The sequence below is a fragment of the Scyliorhinus canicula genome, chromosome 12 (assembly GCF_902713615.1).
Source record: "Scyliorhinus canicula chromosome 12, sScyCan1.1, whole genome shotgun sequence".
Lineage (NCBI taxonomy): Eukaryota > Metazoa > Chordata > Chondrichthyes > Carcharhiniformes > Scyliorhinidae > Scyliorhinus > Scyliorhinus canicula.
Window position 1 is genome coordinate 110,136,216 of NC_052157.1, and position 22,966 is coordinate 110,159,181.

General features: G+C 45.1%; 1 protein-coding gene across 1 annotated transcript in view; it reads left to right on the plus strand.

The window, feature by feature from the left end:
* LOC119974657 (NADPH--cytochrome P450 reductase-like) overlaps window positions 1–22,966 on the plus strand; it is a 111,877-nt gene that overhangs the window by 18,552 nt on the left and 70,359 nt on the right. The window contains exon 2 of the mRNA XM_038813731.1: window positions 11,206–11,404. Within this exon, the coding sequence (XP_038669659.1) occupies window positions 11,214–11,404 (191 nt within the window). The 5' untranslated portion in view covers window positions 11,206–11,213. The remainder of the gene's footprint in view (window positions 1–11,205; window positions 11,405–22,966) is intronic.

The following is a 22,966-nucleotide window of genomic DNA, read 5'->3' on the forward strand; positions in this document are numbered from 1 at the left end:
CAGAGCGGCTGTTGATTGTGAGATGACTAGGCTGGATTTTTCGGCCTTGCCCGCCTTAAAATTGCCACACATGGGATGGGGACCATACAAAGGTCTGTTGACCTCTGGCAGGAATGTCCGATTGGGCGGGAGCAGCCGAAGCCCGGTGACCGGAAATTCCCGCCCTGTAACACTTACCGCTGAGTTGGTTATGCAAGGTTTCTAAATCAGTGGGTGGATGGGCAGGGCTGGTGGATAAACAAGCTAGATTTCAGTTATCAATTGCATAGTAAAATAAAGTTTTGCAATATTTATAATGTGGCATGTAGTTTGCCAAGTTTGTGTTTGTGATTATAACTAAAACTCCTTGCACGGTAAGTACAATCTCGCAGTGCTGGGAACTTGCTACACAAACTATGTTGGATGTTGGTCTATGTTTTTTATGGTGTTCCTCGAGGGGTAGATTAAATTGCTGGTTGAGGGTGCATTTCATTCCCAATGAAGGGATTTCCGACTTTGTAGACTTAATTTTTTTTTCTTCCTTTCCACCGTGAAAAAGCATTGATTCCTCACCAGTTTCATGGGTAACCCAAGTGTCATTCGTAAATTGCATACCCAAATTGCGCGTACTGATGAGCTAATTCACTGTTGGGCCACATATGAGTCCAATCCTGTGCCTGTGTTCTTGAGACTTAGCTCCCTTGCTAATTTTTTTTTTCAAAATCCCCCTCATCCCCAGAAGCATTGAAGGCTCTGTGACACCCTGAATGTTGGTTAAAGTAGGCCAGAGTAGGGATGAAGCTTTCAGCTCTGAGGCTTAACTTTGCACTGAGTAACACTCTCCTCATGGACAGATGCTTTGGGATAATTCCTCTCCGCCGCCATAACTTTGGAGGTTTGTAATCTTGTTGAGAAACGTGAGTTTATTAAAAAATATATATTTGTTTCCAATTAAGAGGCAATTTCGCATAATCAATCCACCTACCCTGCACATCTTTGGGTTGTGGGAGTGAGACCCATGCAGGCACTGGGAGAATGTGCAAACTCCGCTCGGACAGTGACCCGGGGCCGGGATCAGACCCGGGCCCTCAGTGCCGTGAGGCAGCAGTGCTAACCACAATTCAGGGTCGGTGAATTGGCAATGATCAATGTGCAGGGTTACTGGATAGGTTGGTGGACGCCCTTTCCATGTGCCAGTGGTTTTCAGCAGGCAGTGGCAGCCCAACCCGAACAATTGCTATTCTTCGAGTAGGAATATTGACCAAGAATGTCGGCAGATCTTTTGTATGTCGGGTTGGGCTAGTTGGAAGAGAGGAAGAAAAGCGTTACAGTGGAGCCCAGCCTTGTGTTTTTCACCCACATATGCACATAACTCCAAAGATCATATCACTGCAGGCAAGAACGGGACCATCAAATACATTTTCCATCACAGCTTAGTGACATTATCATGAGGGGCTGGTTTAGCTCACTCAGCTAAATCGCTGGCTTTTAAAGCAGACCAAGGCAGGCCAGCAGCACGGTTCAATTCCCGTACCGGCCTCCCCGAACAGGCGCCGGAATGTGGCGACTAGGGGCTTTTCACAGTAACTTCATTGAAGCCTACTCGTGACAATAAAGCGATTTTCATTTTTTCATTTTCATTTTCAGAGCCCTACCACATTCAAAGCGGAGATCGGCTAACCCTTTGGGTCAAATCCATTTCTTCAAATTCTGTGTAACCAGTCTGAATAAAAATAAGTCACCATGCTTCAAAACTAATTCATTGATATTTTGCTATTTGGGATGTTTTTCAGGAAAAATGTTTGTAATGCAATTTTTTATGGTGTTCTTTATAATAGAGTTCCTTATTCTGATGGCCAACTACGAGTTTAGATGCAATACAAACCTACATTTGTATTCTGCTGATCAAACCAACTTTGTGTTTTTGCTGTTTCTTCGAATCTACAGCACAAGTGAAAGTCCACTATAATCTTTATTATTGTCACAAGTAGGCTTACATTCGCACTGCATTGAAGTTACTGTGAAAAGGCCCTAGTCGCCACATTCCAGCACCTGTTCGAGTACACTGAGGGGAAAATTCAGAATATCCAATTCACCTAACAGCACATCTTTGGGACTTGTGGGAAGAAACCCTAGCACCTGGAGGAAACCCACGCAGACACCGGGAGAACGTGCAGACTCCGCAGAGACAGTGACCCAAGCGGGAATTGAACCCTGGACCCTGCTGCTGTGAAGCAACAGTGCACCACTGTGCTACCGTGCCGCCCATGAATTGAAAGATTCTACTGAGATTTTCAGCAGGATTCTCCCTTCTGGGGGACTAAGTCCCCAAGCCGGCAGGAGAACAGGTGCCAACCCTCCGGCGTCAACAGCTAGGTGGACACCGGATGGGTCGGCGCCGCTCCAGCTGGCGCCGAAGGGACTGCGCGAGTTTGCGCATGCGTTGAAGGGCCGGCGTGATCTCGCGCATATCCAGAACCACTGGCATGGCAGACCGGGCGCCGTATTTTGGCACATGCGCCAAAGGGGGGGTTCTCTTCTCCGCGCCGGCCATGGCAGAGCTCTACAGGGACCGGCGCAGAAGAATGGAGTGCCCCCATGGAACAAGCCTGCCTGCAGATCGGTGGGCCATGTAAGCCAGCGGGGGCGGTTCTCCGACCTGGGGGGGGGGTCGGAGAATCCCGCCCTTTAACTCTGATCGCTATATACAGAGTGCTCACCATTATACAATGGAACCCCAGCCACTATCAAGAATCGAAGCCACCTTGATTAGAAGAGGACTTTTACTCGTACTATAAATCAATACAAAATAGGAAGAGAATGTAGCCGCAAAGAAATGAAAAGGAGGAGCATGTGGACCAGAGAAAAGATGGTATAGGAAGATGGGAAAGAGGATAAAAGACACATACGTCATGTTTTTACAATACTTAATAATCTAACATTTCCTTTCTGATTTGAATGGCAGCTGTGTTTTTATTCCTGTGCTTATGTGACGTTATGGTGGCACACTCGACACAGAAACACTCCACGCATCCCAAAGTTGTAAATCTTTAATGGGGCTTTGCCGCAGCTTTTTAAAAATCTGTAATTAATTACCATTCTCTTTGTTGTAAGACCACCTCTCCCAAATGATTTCTGATGGGTACCTTTCAGTTACTGGGTGACCTGTGAGATGGACATGAATTGTCCCTTCATCAGGTTTGTTCCATTGGCCCTTTGGGTACATGGCTGATTTTGGGACCATAAATCTTGCCACTAACAATAGTTAAACACCGGCAGCTTGAGTTTTTCTTCCAGTGAATAGTCTTCGTCTTGCAATGTATTCGAATATGTAGTATTTCATGACAGCTGGGTGTCTCGGACAGATATCTATGTCGACAAGTACTTCCTACTCGATAAAATTAGCAGTTAAAATGCTTCACAAATGAATATTAAACATCTGAGCAAATTAACTGGATTTGCAAACCTCCTTGTCCAAACAAGTATTCGCTGTCCTCCAGTAAATTGTGCACTTCTGTCTTCGATCAACTTCTGCCTTCCTGCCAAAATACAGTGGGGGGGGGGGGGGGGGGGGATGTTAAAGTTGAGAACCCAGCAAGGGAAGCCAGTCTCCTGACTCAGTTGTGAGTACTTTGTGTTATTCTCAGGCTTTATTTTGCCAGATAACCAAATCCTGATTAGTCCTTGGATGGCTTGTACTGCTCAAGGCACCTCATGGTGCAAGGAAGTATTACTTACAATCACTATCACTCTTTTACAATTACTGAACCAAACTCTGTTGTTAATTACGTGAGATTCTCAGATTTTTGTTTAGTATATGAAATGAAAAATGAAAATCGCTTATTGTCACGAGTAGGCTTCAATGTAGTTACTGTGAAAAGCCCTTAGTCGCCACATTCCGGCGCCTGTCCGGGGAGGCTGGTACGGGAACCGATCCGTGCTGCTGGCCTGCTTGGTCTGCTTTAAAAGCCAGCGATTTAGCCGAGTGAGCTAAACCAGCCCCTATTCAATGCAATTCAATGGTGGGATGATTATTCCATAAAAAATCAAATAGTTTGGGAAAGTATTCTTTTGACATTCATCTTGTCGAATTGTATTTTGTGCCCTCCCTTCCAATGTCAAAAGCCTGCCATTTACTACCTGCCATTTACTAAATGAGTAGATTTTAGGGCTTTATCAGCTTCACCTGTGTCAACATCAAGCTTTCTCATTTAAATACAGCACTTTATATAAAGAATATTTTTGACAAATTCCTTCCACGCCCTAAAAAAAACCCTGTTGCCTTGCCTCAATTTATAAAGTCTTTATTTTCTTTAAATTGTCTCCTTTTGACCAAGATTATGGTCACCCTTCTTAATCGTTCCCTTCTTGACCCATCACATTTTCTCCATGCCTGTTTGAAAAGCACCCTGGATCTATCTAAAATAGCGGGTGCACGGTAGCACAGTGGTTAGCACTGTTCCTTCACAGCACCAGGGTCCCAGGTTCGATTTCCGGCTTGTCACTGTCTGTGCGGAGTCTGTACATTCTCCCTGTGCCTGCGTGGGTTTCCTCCGGGTGCTCCGGTTTCCTCCCACAAGTCCCGAAAGACGTGCTGTTAGATGAATTGGACATTCTGAATTCTCCCTCTGTGTGCCCGAACAGGCGCCGGAATGGGGCGAACACGGGCTTTTCACAGTAACTTCATTGCAGTGTTAATGTAAGCATACTTGTGACAATAAAGACTATTATTAAATGGTAAATGTACTATATAACTCTAATTGGGTTAGGTTACGCTAGATTCCTTTCCCTTCCAAAGATATTTCACTGAGAGCAAAGATTTTAACCATGGAAAAATGTACCCTCCCGCTCATTTAAAAAAAAAAAAAATTCACCAAGATTGCATGTGCCAAATTTGTTTAGTATCTTGTGATAACGTGTGTCTAAATTCCTTCGTCATGCAGCATGTGCCTAGAGAGTGATTGTGCAACTGGTTCACTTTTTCCCTTTTCTAAAGAGAAATCTTTAAAATAAAAGGGAAATCAAGGCTCATTATCATTACTTCTGCAGATTAGATCTTGACGAGGTGGAATATAAAATACTGCAATCAGTTCATTTTCTAATCTTGTGTAAAAGGAATTTGGGTGACTAAAGTCTACATGAAGTGCTGTGTCATAGTAACACGCCGGCGTGTGTTGAAATTGCTGGTGTAGTTCGAATTGGGAAATGATGAATAACTTGCATGTGATATTTTGAACTACATTTAGCCCAGAATCATTTTGAAGTGTAATTATTAAAGCCTGTCGAATGTGGAACTATTCGGGCTAACAACTGGTCAACCGCTTTAAACATACAGCTTGCATTGCCTGTATAGGAATAGCATTTAAACATACAGCTTGCATTGCCTGTATAGGAATATATAGCATTTAAACATACAGCTTGCATTGCCTGTATAGGAATATATAGCATTTAAACATACAGCTTGCATTGCCTGTATAGGAATATATAGCATTTAAACACACAGCTTGCATTGCCTGGATAGGAATATATAGCATTTAAACATACAGCTTGCATTGCCTGGATAGGAATATATAGCATTTAAACATACAGCTTGCATTGCCTGGATAGGAATATATAGCATTTAAACATACAGCTTGCATTGCCTGGATAGGAATATATAGCACCTCTTATGGCATTGGGATGCCCAAATGCATCTTGCAACAAGTGGAGCACATTTCTGAAGTGCAGCTACTGTTATAATGCAGAAAAAGCCAAAACTAATTTACACAATAAACTTGCATAAAACAGCAGATAAATAAATGACGTGGAATTGTTTTTCTTCTTGTGTTGAAGGTATAATAGCCATGGTGCTTTAGCCAACTTTCAGGCCTACCAACACGAGCTCCTACCACTTTTCTACTAGACCAGCCTTGTCCAGATGAAGAAATATCATCCTGGCTGTTGGTATTTAAAAAAAATCTTGGCAAGTTCACCAACTTGGCAAGTTAATTTAATATGACTGCTCGGGGCAGCAAGGTGGCCCAGTGGTTAGCATTGCTGCCTACGGCGCTGAGGACCCGGGTACGAATCCCGGCCCCGGGTCGCTGTCTGTGTGGAGTTTTCACATTCTCCCCGTGTCTGCGTGGGTTTCACCCCCACAACCAAAAAAAGGGGCAGGTTAGGTCGATTGGCCACACTAGACTGCCCTTTAATTGGATAAAAAATAATTGGGTACACTAAATTTATATAACACAAATAGTGTGACTACTAACTTGGTTCTGGGATTTAGTACCATTAGAACATAGAACAGTACAGCACAGAACAGATTATAACATGGGGTTATAATTGTTTTATTTATATCTACTTTTCAACATAATCCAGTGGTCATTATAATAGTTGACCAGTTCTTGCAAGTCCCTTAAAATAGGACAGCTGCAATCATCAAGGCCATTTGATGTTCATTATTTGTTCTTGGGATGTAGAGACACTCACAAAATAAAGTATTTGTTGCCCATCCTTAGTTGCCCTGAAGGTATTAAGAATTAATCATGTACTATGGGATTGGAGTCACAAGTAGACAAGACCAAGGATGTTGGTGAGCCAGTTGGTTATTTGCAGCAGTACAGCAGTATTCCTAGCTGTTTTTCTGGTGCCAGCCCATAAATTTACCAGATTTCCAGATGAACCGTTTGATATAGCAAAGAAGGAGGCCATTTGGCCCATTATGTATGTGCCAGTACTTTGAAAGAACCATGCAGTTAGCCCCACTCTTTGCTCTTTCATGATGCCCCTACAGATATTTCTCTTTCAAGTACATATCAAGATCCCTTTTGTGAGTTACTATGTTCTACTGCCCATTTGGATAGTCAGTCATATTGTGCAGAATAGGCCCTTCAGCCCGTCAAACCTACCCTGACAAAACTTGCACTAATCCCACTTTCCAGCACCTGGTCCATAGCCTTGAATGTTATGACATTTCAAGTGCTGATCCACTTACTTTTTAAAGGGTGTGAGGTTTCCCGTCTCTACTACTCTTCCAGGCAGTGCATTCCAAACTCCCATCAACCTCTGGGTGAAATGTTTTCTCAAATCCCCTCAACTTCCAGCCCCTCACCTTAAAATTATGCCTCCTCGTTATTGACCCTTCAACTAAGGGAAACAGTTTCTTTCTATCTACCTTATCCACACCCCTCCTAATCTCAATCAGGCCCCTCTCAGCCTCCTCTACTCTAACGAAAACAACCCGAGCCTCTCTTCATAACTCAAATGCTTCATCCCAGGGAATGTGCTAGTGAATCTCATGCGCATCGTCTCCAGTGCAATCACATACTTCCTAAAGTGAGGCGACCTGAACTGCAAATGGTACTCCAGCTGTGGCCTAACCAAAGTCTTGTATGGCTCCAACATAACCTCCCTGCTCTTATAATCTATGCCATGACTGGTAAAGACGAGTGTCCCATATGCCTTAACTACCCTATAAACTTGTCCTACCGTCTTCAGGGATCTGTAGACAAGCACCCCAAGATCCCTCTGTTTCTCTGTGATTCCGTGGGTCCTGCTATTCATTGAGTACTCCCTTGTCATGTTAACTCCTTCCAAAGTGCTGACCAACCTGTCTAGCTCTCTGCGACCTAAGACTTTCATCCTCACTATTAACCACCCTGCCAATTTTTGTGTCATCCCCGCGAGCTCCCCACATTCTCATCTATATCGTTTCCGTATATCCCGAACAATAAGGGACCTAGCAGTGATCCCTGTGGTACTCCGCTGGACACCAGCCCTCTGCCACTAAGCCAAATTCTGATCCAGTTTGCCAAGTTACCTTGGATCCCATGTCCCTTCATCAGTCTCCCATGTGGGACCTTGCCAAAGGCTTTTCTGAAATCCATATGAACTACATCAACTGCACGACCCTCATCTACACACCTGATCACCTCATCAAAAAATTCAATCAGATTTATTAGGCATGCCCCCCCCCCCCCTCCCCCATTGACAAAGCCATGCTGACTGTCCTGATCAAACCTTGCCTTTTAGAGTGGAGATTAATTCTGTCTTTAGAATTTTCTCCAATAGTTTCCATACCACTGATGTGAGACTCACTGGTCTGTAATTTCCTAGTTTATCTCTGCCACTCTTCTTGAAAAGTGGAACCACGTTAGCCGTCCTCCAATCCTCTGGCACCTCCCCTGTGTCCAGAGAGGAATTCAAAATTCCAGATCATCATAACTCGCTACGTTAGTATATATTTTTTAAAAATTCTTCTCACTACTCTTTCATTTGTCAATTATCTTCAACCTGCTTCCTATGGTTACTGCCACTGCCAATAGACTTAATTTTGTGGTGTGCCATTTTGTGTGGTATTGGACTAGCAATCCAGCGACTCATAACCACTAGACTACCATCCCGAGCGTGAATGTTGGGCACTCACTAAGATATTCAAAAGGCCTTTTACATCTACGATACTTGACCAAAGCATGAATTGTTTCTTCCAAATGGAAATGAGAAAGGAGATGTGGTGCCAAAGAAATAAAACGGCACGAGGCATAGTGAATCTTTTATCAACAAAATCATTGTCCCCGGTGGTATAGAGACATAGAAGTTTAGATCTGAGGAAAAATGCTGTTGAATCATTCTGGATTATATTTTTGGTGTATGTGGTCTCCGTTAATGAATCTTGTGAGCAAATTAGTTTTTAATGACCAATAACTTAAATGCTGTCACTGGCATTTCAATGAGTGTGTAAAATTGCCTGTGTCCACTTGAACTATTAATAGCAAAAGGACCATTACAGTTGTGGATTTTGCCCATCTAAATGTGATTGGAATTGAGATTATAATCAGCCGTGATCTAATAGAATGGAAGAACAGGCTCGGGAGCTGAATTCTGTTCCTATTTTCTCAAATTTTGTGTCAGCTGTTTCAGTTCTCCAATTTCAGACTATTCTTGGTGAATGTAAACAAGGTATCTGGCATTGCTTATGGATGTGTACCCCCTCTGTCCTTGTGTGTCTTAGAATGTATTTAAATAGTGTGTAACGATTACATTTTTTATGTCCTTAAGAGTTGGATCATTGCCTCTGTTCAGTTCTTGTGGAGTAGATACTCTTGTTTGATTTATTAACGTTGAATTTGACCTTCTCTGTGATGAAGCTATTTGAGTTTCCTTTAGCTCACCGTGACACAAGTCCCACTAGGGAGGGGAGCGGAAAGACAACTGTTCAATATTTCCAGACAGTGTCCCATAACAATTAAATAGAATTGTTGAATTAATCTGCACCTACAGGTTAATGTTCAGACTTCGTGGGCATGCATCCAAATCTGAGATCTGAATACTATGGACAGCTGAATTTGGTTTCTGTTAGTGCAGTAAAACTGCTTATCAGGCAATGACTCAGCGTTATATTCTTGAAGAAAGGCAGAAGAGGGCAAACAAGTGGAGGTTGAATTCTGCCTTCTGTTACTCAATACCGAGTTACGTCAGCAGCAGTTGCAGCCTTGCTACCCTGAAGGACGATGGCTTATTTTTGTGGAAGCAGGAGGGATTGCTGCAAAGAACAAAGCAGACAAACTACACTGCAGACACAACATTTCTGTTTGAAAGCTCCCCGGGTGATCAGTGTAAGAAACATTACGTGCATGCGTTGTCCATGCCTGGCCCTTCTGATTTTACATACCAGCCCCAGATAACTGACGAGCTGAGGTATGTTGATAACTATATGTAAAGTAATCCCAATATCACAATCTCGCAATGGTTCACTACAGACCATACTCCAGTTGAGCTGCTGTTAATAGTTTTTATAGAATTGCCGCTCTTTTTAAGCTAGATATCTCCGCAGATCAGAGTTTTATTTCACAGCCTGTCAGCTGTGTCTCAGTAGGTTCGCTCACTCTGATCAAACCCCACTCCAGAGTTGAAGTACATAATCTAGGCTTGCACTCCAGCGAGGGAGAGAGCTGCACTGTCAGAGGTGTGACCATTCAGATGAGGCGTTCAAGCGAGGCCCCGTCTGCTTTTTCAGGTAGACGTGAAAGATCCATAAGGGGAATTCTAGTTCCTTGTCCTGGGCAATGTTTATCTCTCAACTGCGATCACTCATCCAGTGATCTGCATCATGGTCATATTGCTGTTTGTAAAAAAAAGAAAGAAAAATGCTGTGCAGAAACTATTGTCATGCTTCTTACAGTTCAGTCAACAAAAATACTCTGTTGACTGTGAAGCACTTTGGGCTGTACTGAAATTATGAAAGGTTTGATATGAATGGAAGACCCTGTCCTGCTTGCCAATGCACTGCATTACTCCAAATATGCTGCAACCTCTGATATAAAAGTGCAAAACTGTTTCCAAACCAGTGTCCTTGGCATTCAAGATTTGACAGCATTATACAAGTGGTATTGTTTTGCCTTTTCATGACAAAATGCGGTGTCTAAATTTTGTCCTTGTACTGAAGGCATTAAAAATAAAACCTTGCCACCATCTCGCACATCTTTGGGGTTTTGGGGGTGATACCCATGCAGGCACGGGGAGAGTGTGCAAATTCCACACGGTCACCCGGGGCCAGAATCAAACCCGGGCCCTCAGCGCCGTGAGGCAGCAGTGCTAACCCCTCTGCCCCCGCGCCGCCCTGGAAACAGTTATTCAAGGTTGAGCTTTTTTGTAATGGCTTTGAGTTTAAGTGAAAGGCCAATTCCCTAATGACACTGCCAAGCTGTTTATGAATAAACCTGTTATTAATTGTGACATGGGTTCATTGCCCAACTCTGCCAACCCCGCAGCAGGAGTCTAAGACTCGTTGACCTCTGGTTTGGTATCAATATAATCCTTATATTTTCACCTCTTCAATTCTAAAAATCAAATATAGTGATGAAAGACAACATTTCCTTCTGCTCCTTTCTTCCTCATGCTTATCCAGCAGCCCCTTCTGTCCTGTCCGCCTGGGCCACTACTCGTCTAGCAGGTTCCACAATTTAACCACTGTTTGGGTGAAGAATATTCTCCTGAATTCCATATTTATCTTGTATTAATAATTCCTAGTTTTTGGTCTCCCTGACAGATGGAAGGTATTGTATTCAATCCTTCCCCTGCCCCCATATCTCACTGAATGAGACATCCAGATTTTGTCTTTTCTAGTGTTATGTGGCACAAGTCTTTTGCCAATGAAGACCGTTTTGGAAAAGGAAGTTTGTTGGGAAAAATTTAAAAGCAGAAATCTGCTTTTCCCAAAAGTGACTTTTTTTCTTGTTTTGGCAGCTTCAATCATGGATTCTTCTGAAGTGGAGTCTGCATCAACAGCAGACAGTGCTGCCGGGTCTTCTGTGGTGGTGGAAGAATCATTCTTTAGTACGCTGGACATCTTTCTATTCACCCTTATTGCTGGGTTTGCAATTTATTGGTTTGTCTTCAGAAAGAAAAAGGTGGAAATCCCAGACTACAAAACACTCCAGCCACAGTAAGTGTTTAAACAAAAATGCCTGGACAGTATTTTGTGGGAACTCATTGACGTCTTGCAGAGAACTCCACAAAAATAATGTAGCTTTCTAGTTTAGTTCCTGTCCATGACAACTATCTGAAACTCGACCAGATTTATTTTTTTACAACTCAATTCCAAATTTGATCGCGCAGATCCGCTCCATCACCGAGACTGTCGTATTCAAACTCCTTGACATATCCTTACTTTGTTACTTCTAGACTTGATTATTCCAAAGTATTTGTGGCCAAACTCCCATCTTTCACCCTCCATAAATTTGACCTACTCTGAAACACTGCTGAACTGACAGTAAATCTCATTTTGCCCTGTCCTTGCTGACCTACATTAGCTCCCAGTTGAGCCATACTTCAGCCTCAAAATTCTCTTCTTGTTTTCAAATCCTTCCATGGCCTCTTCCCTCCATATCTCTGCAATCTCCTCCAGCCCTACAACTCATCTTTGCTCCTCCAAATCTGCCCTCTTGCACATTGCCAAATTTAATTGCTCTACTCTTGGTGACTGTGCCTTCAACTACTCAGACATCAAGCACTGTGATTTCCCTCTCCATTTAAGGTACCACTTAAACCTCTTTGACCAAGCATTTAACCATCGGTCCTATATCTCCTTGTGTTGCTTGATGTCAAATTTTGTTACATAACAATCCTGTGAAGTGCCTTATGGACATTTTACTACATTAAAGATACTATAAACTGCACATTTTTGTTGTACTTTCTTTCCTTTCTTTGAATATTTTATTCGGGCAGTTTCATAAAAACAAACTGAAGCAGAATTATACAACATTATAAATAACCAATACCCACTCTTTTTTTCCCCCCCTCTCTTTTTTTTTTTGCTGACTCCTGCATCCTCCTTAAAGAAGTCAATAAACCGCTTGCACCTCCGAGCGAACCCATCAACCGACTATCATAATATACACACAAGTATATGATGGTGCACAGACAGACACTGACTGACACACTGAATGACCAATCAACACACAGAACACAGCAGTCAATCACCAGACAGGACACAGACACTATAAAGCCAGAGGGCACTAGTTTTCCCGCTCTCTTGGGATTCAGCCTCTGAGACAGCCAGAGCCCGTGAGCAGCAACACAAACATCCACCATGTGCTAGCAGGATAGTCTGGTCAGGTTAGCCTCAGGTCTCCAGTCAACTCAGCATAGTGTCAACCCACAGTTCAAGTATGTTTAACAGATCATAGTTCAATAAAATAGAGTTGTATTTCTCCAAGTGTTGGAAGCCTGTCTCTCTCTCTGCTATGGCAAACGCAGTCCTCGCAGACCCAGCATACCCAACACATCACCAACCCCCTCAGGACTTGACTTTTTCCAGCCTCGGGAATTCTGCCAAGCCGCTGACCCACACCCCTGCTTTCGGAAGCTCAGTCCCTCCATCCAAGTAAGATCCGTCTCTGGGCTGTCAGGCAAGCAAGGGCCAAGACATCACCCTCTTGCACTCCCTGGACTCCTGGGTCTTCCAACACTCCGAATATCGCTACCTCTGGACTCTGGGTCACCCTCACCCTCAGCACATCGGTCCGCGAACCCCTGCCAGCTACTCCTCCCACTTATGCTTTATATCCACTGCCATGGCCCCCTCCCAATACATCAGCTCCTTGTAGCCATCAGACACCTTCTCCTACCTCCTCCTTCGACAGCACCTTGTCTTGCAATCCCAAGGGGCAACCCAGGAAAAGACGCCCCCTCTCTTCACAAAATGCCAAGCCTGCAGGTACCTGAAACCATTCCCCCTGGGCAGCTCATACTCTCCTTCAAATCCTCCAATTTTGTGAAAACTGCTTCCGAGAAACAGGTCGCTGAATCCCGACCTGCCGCCACCCCCTAAAACCGAATGCAGCCCCCCCACCCCCGGTACAAACCTATAGTTGTCACAAATTGGTGCCCACACAGAGGCATCCTCCAGTCCCAAATGCTGCCTCCACTGTCCATACCCTCGAGGCCAACACCACCACTGGGCTCACGGGGTGCCTGACCTGTGAGAACGGCAGAGGGACTGTTAACAATGCTCTAAAGCTCGTTCCCCTACTAGAAGCCGCCCCACCCCCACTACCCATTTCCTAACCATGGCGATGTTCACCACTCAGGAGTAGTTAATTATATTCAGCAATGCCAGCCCTCCCACCCTCTCCCCTGCTCCAAAAAAGCCCTCTTGACCTGCAGAGTCTTCACTGCCCAAACAAACACAGAGATCAGCACGTTAACCTTTTTTTAAAGAATGACTTCGGGAGAAAGATTGGGAGGTTCAGAAATACGAACAGGAACCTTGGCAGCACCGTCATCTTTATTGTCTGCACCCGTCCCCCAAGCTACAATGGTAGCACATCCTCTTGAAATCCCCCTTCATCTGCTCCATCAGTCGAGTCAAATTCAACTTTGCAACTGCATCAGACCCGGTGTACCTGAATGCCCAGGTACCTAAAACTCATCCCCATTGGGTTAAACAGCAGCTCTCCTAACCGTCTCGCTTGCCCTCTGGCCTCTATCGGGAACACTTTGCTCTTTTCCATGTTTAATTTGTACCCGGAGAGCCAGCCAAAGTTCTCCAAAATCCCCATAATGCCCCCAATGCCACTTAATGGGTCTGAAATACATAACAGGTTGTACGCATACAGTGAAACCCTGTGCTTGACGCCAGAGTCTCTATTGCCAAGGCAAAGAGCAACAGAGAGAATGGGCACTCCTGCCTTGCCTGCGATGCAGCCCGAAATATCCAGAACTCACCCGGTTTGTCTGCATACTTGTGACCGGTGTCTTGTACAGCACCCAGACCCAGTCCACAAGTCAAACCGCCCCAGTACCTTCCACAAATATTCCCACCCCACCCAGTTGAAAGTCTTCTCCGCGTCCATCGCCACTACCATCTTCACACCTGCCTCTCCGAAGGCACCACAACGACATTGAGCAGCCTCCTCGCATTTGGCGACAGCTGTCTCCTTTACACGAACACCGTTTGGTCCTCACCTATCACCCACGGAATCCAGCCCTTAAGTGTCGAAGCCAACCCCATCGCCAGAAACTAGGCGTCTACATTCAATAGCGATATTGGGTGGTACGACCCACACTGCTCCAGGTCCCTTTCCTTTTCGATATCAAAGAGGTGGATGCCTTGTGATAGTGTAGAGGGGAGCCCCCCCCCCCAATCTCCCTAGCCTCGTTGTATGCCCTCACCAACAGTGACCCCAGGTCCCCCCAAACTTAAAACTCCACCAGGAACCCATCCATCCCAGGGTCTTCCCTACCTGCATCGCCTCCATACTCTCCATCACCTGTTTAGTGGGAAGTTGCAGGCACTGAGAACGATGCCACTATTTATGGCTCTTTGCTGGGTTTTTTTGGCCCCGCCGAGGCTGCACTTAGATCATTTTCCTGCACAAGTAAAAATGGCGCCCCGATCTTTCTATCCCTACCACAGCCTCCGGACCCAACTCCCCCACCAACTGCACCTCATTTGCCTCAAGGGTGCTTGAGCCGAGCCCCCCCCCCCCCCCCCCCGCCCCCCCCAACCCCTTAAGGGCCTGACCTTGGCACAAAAGACCCGGCACCTTGGTACTTCCTGTTGTCCATTTTTTATAATTATTATAAAATAATTTTATAAAGTAGCCAGGTTGATGTATATTTTCCTCCTGTCTTCTGGACGGGGCACTTGTTTGTATATCTTATGTTTTTAAGTTTCTTTATTGCTGCACTCCATTGTTATCTTTCAGCTTAATGTTTGTATGCAATAGGATAGCAGCCCGACAGGCAAGTTAATACAGAGCTAAGAGGCTCAGACCCCCTCAACTGCTCATAGCTAAGGGAGAACTTAAAGCTGGGAGACAGGGGTCTTGGAGAGACTGGACTCAGATTGAGAGGAGGGGTTAAGCTCTTTGGCAGTATTTCAAGTTAACTGGGGCCTAGCTGCACTTGTGATGTATGGGAATGGGTATCTGACCAGATTTAAATGAATGTTAGGATCTGGCAGCACTGGGACAGTGAAATTATCCAATCCTTGGAAGGAAAGGTGGAGCACTCCACTTGATGAGAGGCAAGAGGATACGGCCCAAAATCATTGGAATCTTAAGACATGTGTCTCCAAAATGGTCAACCCCTTTTCCTGAGACTGGGACCCACAGTTTGAAACTCACCAGCCAGTGGAAAAGTCCTTCCAGCATCTACCTTGTCCATTCCCCTCTCAATTTCTCAATAATCAAAGACCCCTCCCACCCGGGATATCCTCTCTCCCACCAGGAAGGAGATACAAAAGTCTGAGAACACAAACTAACAGATTCAAAAACCGCTTCTTCCTGCTGTTACCAGACTCCTGAATGACCTTGTTATGGACTGAATTGATCTCTTCTCACATCTTCTCTACTGAGCCGTACTACACCGTGTCCTTACCTGATGCCTGTGTCGATGTATTTATGTATTTAAATTGTGTATTTATGTATGTCATAGAATTTACAGTGCAGAAGGAGGCCATTCGGCCCATCGAGTCTGCACCGGCTCTTGGAAAGAGCACCCTACCCAAGGTCAACACACCCACCCTATCCCCATAACCCAGTAACCCCACCCAACACCAAGGGCAATTTTGGACACTAAGAGAAATTTATCATGGCCAATCCACCTAACCTGCACATCTTTGGACTGTGGGAGGAAACCGGAGCACCCGGAGGAGGAAGCCGCACAGACGGGGAGAAAGTGCAGACTCCGCACAGACAGTGACCCAAGCCGGAATCGAACCTAGGACCCTGGAGCTGTGAAGCAATTGTGCTATCCACAATGCTACCGTGCTGCCCGCTAATCCTTTGCTTTTTCATGTATGGAACAATCTGTCTGGACTGTACGCAGAACAATACTTTTCACTGTACCTTGGTACATGTGACAAATGAAATCCAATGTCTCAATGAGATCACTTCTCATTTTTCTCAACTCCTTGGGAGTTTAGGCTCAACCCACTCGATCCCTCCTCGGGACAGTCCCCTCATCCTTGAAATCAATCTTGAGAACCTTTGTTTCATCCCTTCTGAGACAACGTAGAAATTTGGAGCAGAATTAGACCACTCGGCCCCTCAAGCCTGCTCTGCCATTCAATAAGATCATGGATGACCTGGGGCTGGATTCTCCCCTACCCGGCGGGGCGGGGGGTCCCGGCGAGATGGAGTGGCGTGAACCACTCCGGCATCGGGCCACCCCAAAGGTGCGGAATCCTCCGCACCTTTCGGGGCCAAGCCCTCCTCTTGAGGGGCTAGGCCCGCGCCAGAGTGGTTGCCGTCCCGCCGGCTGGCGTGGAAGGCCTTTGGCGCCACGCCAGCTAGGGCCGAAGGGACTTCGTCAGCCGGCGGAAGTTCGCCCATGCGCGGGAGCGTCAGCAGCTGCTGACCTCATCCCTGCTCATGCGCAGGGGAGGGAGTCACTTCTGCGTCGGTCATCGCGGAAGCTATGGCCGACGCGGCAGGAAAAGAGTGCCCCCACGGCACAGGCGCGCCCGCGGATCGGTGGGCCCCGATCACGGGCCAGGCCACCGTGAGGGCACCCCCCGGGGCCAGATCACCCCGGACCCTGGAGCCCACCCGCGCCGCCAGTCCCGCAGGTAGGAGGTGGTTTGATTCACGCCTGCGGGACGGGCATTACAGCAGCGGGACTTCGGCCCAACGTGGGCCGGAGAATCGCGCGGAGATTCGGCGGCTGCTGGGCCGGGATTCACGCCGCCCCCTGGTGATTCTCCGACCCGGCGGGGGGTCGGGGAATCCAGCTCCTGATTTGTAACCTCAAATCCACATTCCCTTGCTTATCAAGAATTTATCTACCTCTGCCTTAAAAATATTCAAAAACTGTTTCCCCACCTTTTGAGGAAGGGAGTTCCAAAAACCCATGAACCTCTGGGAGAAAATTTCTCTTTCTCTTTGTCTTAAATGAGCGATCCCTTATTTAAACGGTGGTCCCCTATCCACAAGAGGAAGCACCCTTCCAACATTCAACCTGCCAAGGTCCCTCTGAATCTTGGATGGTTCCATCAAGACGTCCCTCACTCTTGTAAACCCCAGCACATATAAGCCTAGCCTGCCCAATCTTTCTTCATTAGCTAACCCCTGCCCATTTTACATATTACTTTGGGAACCTTCTTCTCTGAACTGCTTACAATAAATTTACATCTTTCCTTAAATAAGGAGACCAATACTTTACACAGTACTCCAGATGTGGCCTCACCAATGCCCTGTATAACTGGAGCATTAGCTCCATTCCACATGCAATAAATTATATTCTATAAATGTTCCTAATTACTTGCTGCACCTATATAATAACCTTTTACAATTCTTGAACTAGGACACCTAGATCCCTCTGTGCACCTCGCCATTTACATAATATGCTTATTTTTATTCTTCCTGCCAAAATGAACAATTTCACATTTTCCCACATTATATACCATTTGCCAATTCACTTAACCTATCTATATCCCTTTTTAGCCTCATGTCCTCTTTCCAACCAATCTGTCTTCAGCTGTGATCCCTTAATCCAAGTCAATTATATACATTCGAGCTCCCAGAACTGATCCCTGTGGCACACCACTCATATCTTGCTAACCAGAAAATGACCAATTTATACCTACTCTCATGTTAGCTGGCTAATCTTCTATCTGTGCCAATGTTACCCTATACCGTGAGCTTTTATTTTCTGCAATAACCTTTAATGTAGCATCTTATCTAATGTATTCTTAAAATCCATGTGCTGTCCCCCTTTATCCACCGCTGGTACAAAACCCCCCAATAAATTGGTTAAACATGATCCCTTACCATGTTGTCTGCCTGATTACCTTGAATTTATTTAAATGCCCTGCTAAAACCTGTTTAATAGCTTCTAACATTTTTCTTATGTCAGATTTGAAGCTAACTGGCTGATCGTTTCTTGCCTTCTGTCTCCCTCTCTTTTTGAATAAAGGAGTTATATGCACTATTTTCTTACCTAATGGAACCCTCCCTGAATCTAAGGAATTAGGGAAAATTAAAAAAACACATCAACTATCTTACTTACCACTTTTTTTAAGACCCCGGTTGAAGTCCATCAGGATTTGTAATTTGTTTGCGTTCCTCCCTCCCTTCCATCTCCTGATTTTACATCTATTTCTAGGATGCTACTTCTATCTTCTACAGTGAATATCGATGCAAAATATCTGTTCAATTCATCTGCCATCTCCTTGTTTTTCATTATTAATTCCCCAGATTGCTTTCTATAGGACTAACACTCACTTATCTCTCTTCTTTGCTAACTTTGTCTGCTTGTCTTTATATTTCTACTTGGCTTGCTCTCAATAATTTTTCCCTCCTTAATAATCTTTCTAGTCATTCTTTGCTGTTTTTTACATTCTGACCTGCCAACCCTCTGATTTGCTTTTCTTTAAGTTTGATGCTATCTTTAACATTTTTTATGTTAACTGAAGATGATTGGTCCTCCCCTTGGAATTTTTCTTTCTCGTTGCAATGTATCTATCCTGTATATTCTGTAATATCCCCTTAAATGGCTGCCACTGCATCTCTATTGACATTTATACCTTAACTCTAATTTGCCAGTTCTCTTTAACTATCTGTGTTTTCATGCCACTGTAGCTGTTCTTCATTAAGTTTAAAATTCTAGTATTAGGTCACTCTTTTCTCCCCCAAACTGAATGTAAAATTCAATAATATTATAATTGCTGCTACCGAGGGGCACCTTCATTGTGAGGCTGAATTAATACCAGGTCTAGTATTGCTTGCTCTCTGGTTGATGCCGGATGGTGCTGTTTTAAGGAACGAGGCTTTCTTTACCTGTCTGCTTTTTTGAGTGAGTTTCCTAGCTTCCTGTCCTCCTAAATGTCAAGTACCCTTCAATATTCAGACCACCATCTAGGTCATCCTGCAGCCATGTTTCTGTAATTGCTGTGAAATTATGCTTACTTCTATTTGCATTATCTGTTTTGTTTCAAATGCTACGTGCATTGAAATACAGAGTCTTCAGTTTTGTCATTTTATTATTTTTTTTAAACCTCCAGCCTTATCTGTATTTACTCTGAGATGTATTCTCTGTCCCTTGCTGTCATGATCTGTTTATCACTTCCCATATTAATACCTTTCTCTCTTGCCTTGTCTCTGCCTTTGGTTTACCACATCTTCCCAAATTTGATCCCTTGCTTCCACTGTTGAGTTTAAAACCCTCTCTACTCCCCGAGTTACATGGCTTGCTAAAACGTTGTCCAAACACAATTTAGCTGTGGACCATCCACTTCCCCCACTACTGGTGCCAGTACCCTACGTGCGGGAATCCACTTCTCCTACACCAGTCTTTGAGCCACACATTTATCTTTATTTGCCTAATGGCAAATTGCACGTGGCTCAGGTAACCATCACTGAATCCCCACTATCAACATCCTGGGGGTCATCATTGGCCAGAAACTGAACTGGACTCGCCACATTAATACTATGGCTAGGAATTCTGCAGCAAGTGACTCTATTTCTGACTCACCAAAGCCTGACCAGAATCTACAAGTCAGGAGTGTGATGGAATATTCCCCAATTGCCTGGATGAGTGCAGCTCCAATAACACTCTGAGAAGCCTGATCCATCCCCTACAAAGCAGCCCGCTTGATTGGCACCCCTTTCACAAGCATTCACTCCCTCCACCACCGACGCACTGCTGCTAATGTGCATACCATCTACAAGATGCATTGCAGGAACTCACCAAGGGTCCTTAGCACCTTCAAAACCCATGAGCACTACCATCTAGAAAAACAAGGGCAGCAAATACCTGGGAACACGACCACCTGCCAGTTCCCATCTAAGCCACTCGCCATCCTGACTTGGAAGTATATCACCGTTCCTTTCCCACCTAACTTTGAGGGAACAAAATGTAACATCTCAAAGTTTGCACAACTTGGGTGGGAGGGTGAACTGTGACAAGGATGCAGAGATTCTACAGCATGACCTGGACAGGTTGAGTGAGTGGGCAAATGAATGGTAAATACAGTATAATTTGGATAAGTGTGAGTTATTCAAAGGCAGCATGGTGGCGCAGTGGGTTAGCCCTGCTGCCTCACGACGCCGAGGTCCCAGGTTCGACCCCGGCTCTGGGTCACTGTCCATGTGGAGTTTGCACATTCTCCCTGTGTTTGCATGGGTTTTGCCCCCACAGCCCAAAGATGTGCAGGCTGGGTGAATTGGGGCATGGTAAATTGCCCCTGAATTGGAAAAAATGAATTGGGTATTCTAAATTTTAAAAAAAAGTGTAAGTTATTCACTTTGGTAGCAAAAACAGGAAGGCAGATTATTACCTGAATGGTTGTAAATTGGGAGAGGGGAGTATGCAGTGGGACTTGGGTGCCCTTGTGCATCAGGTAAGGATGCACGTGCAGCAGGCGGTAAAGCAAGCTAATGGTATGTTGGCCTTCATTGCGAGTTTCGAGTACAGAAGCAGGAATGTGTTGCTGCAATTATACAGGGCCTTGGTGAGGCCCTAAAATATTGTGTGCAGTTTTGGTCTCCTTTTCTGAGGAAGGATGTTCTTGCTCTCAAGGGAGTGCAGCGAAGGTTTCCCAGACTGATTCCAGGGATGGCGGGACATATGAGGAGAGATTGACAAGGTTAGGATTGTTCTCGCTGGAGTTCAGAAGAATGAAGGAGGAATCTCATAGAGACTTATAAAATTCTAACAGGACTAGACAGAGTAGATACAGGGAAGATGTTCCCAATGGTGGGTGTGTCCAGAACCAGGGGTCACGGTCTGAGAATTCAGGGTAAACCATTTTGGACAGAGCTGAGGAGACCTTTCTTTACCCAAAAAGTGGTGAGCCTGTGGAATTCATTACCACAGGAAGTAGTTGATGCTAAAACATTGAATGTATTCAAGAGGCGGCTAGATATAACACTTGGGGCGAATGGGATCAAAGGCAATGGGGAGAATGCAGGATTAGGCTATTGAGTTGGATGATCAGAGATGATCATGATAAATGGCGGAGCAGGCTCGAAGGGCCAAAAGGCCTCCTCCTGCTCCTATCTTCTATGTATCTATGAACTGTCAGAAAACCTGGACATATTGCCCTCATCCTTGTAAAATCATAGAATAGTTTTGGAACTGAAGGAGCCCGTTAAATGCCACTCGGTTAGGTGGGGGGCTTCCACCGGGCAACTCGCAGCCGAGGCTGCTCAAAGCCCCGTTTTCTGCACTGAGGAGCTCTGCTCGCCAGAACTCCTCAGTGTAGCGAAATCCGGGTGCCATTTTTAAATGGCGTCCTGGTCTCTGGAGCCACCAACGCAACCCTCGACACCCCCCCCCCCACCACCGGCAACTCACTGAGGGATCCCCGGGCACGCCGGCCCAATTGCTGCCACGTGAAAATGCCAGCTTGGCGGTGCCAACCTGGTACCATGGCAGTCCCACCTGGGCACCTTGGCAATGCCAGGTTTGCACCCAGGTGGTACATGCCAGGATACTAGACTGCCTGGGTAGCACCATTAGTGCTGGAGTATCACCCTGCCCAACGAGCATGCACGTGAGCTCTTTTGATCCCCTGGGAGAGTTCCATGAGTGCCATTCCATCTGGTCCCTTTTTCTGGTGACCAGTACTGCACGGCTCTAGCCCGAGGTCTCTCAAGGTGAAGGGGATAGATCCCAACGCCTTGGGAAACTGCATATTACAGTGAGGATTTGTGGGCTGAATTTACATGGCAACGTCTCACAAGATCGCGTTATACCTCACTAGGCGTTGTGAGCCGGTAGGTCCCGGAAGGGGTACTCCCGGCTATCAGCCACGTTGCACTGCAGCACGCTGCTTTTCAGGAGCGGCATAGCTGCTTGATCGCACCCCATTTATCTACTAATACTGAACTCCTTCAGTTACTCCCTCTTGCTAAACCCTGCGTTCTGTAACATTTCTGGTATCTGATTTGTGCCCTCATTTGTGAAGACAGAACCAAAGTATGTATTTAGTTGCTCAGCCATTTCTTTGTCCCCTATTATACATTCCCTTATATATTCCATGCGGGAAATGTATCTAGGGAATTGGAAGGTAATAATCTTTATTATTGTCACAAGTAGGCTTACATTAACACTGCAATGAAGTTACTGTGAAAATCCCCTAGTTGCCACACCCCGGCGCCTGTTCAGGTTGCATCATGAACTCCAAACATGCAGGCTTCAATATTCCTCATGAAGCAACACATCCATTTCCCATCTTCAAATGTAAGCCTACTTGTGACAGTAATAAAGGTTATTACTATTCCAATTCCTGAGATAAATTTCCCATCTTCAAATTTGGTGATGGGGAATTCAACATTATCACTTCCTGCAAACATATTTTTCCTGCACTTGCCTTTCATTCATTTCATGATCTTTAATTTGTGCCCTCTTAACTCTTGCTGATCAAATTATTTTAAATCTTATCCCTTAGTCTGATTATAAAACTCTTGAGTTACTCTTGACCTTTTTTAGATATAATGGAAAAGAAAATATTTGAATAAACTCCACACTGAACATATTCCATTGCTGTAAAATCCTT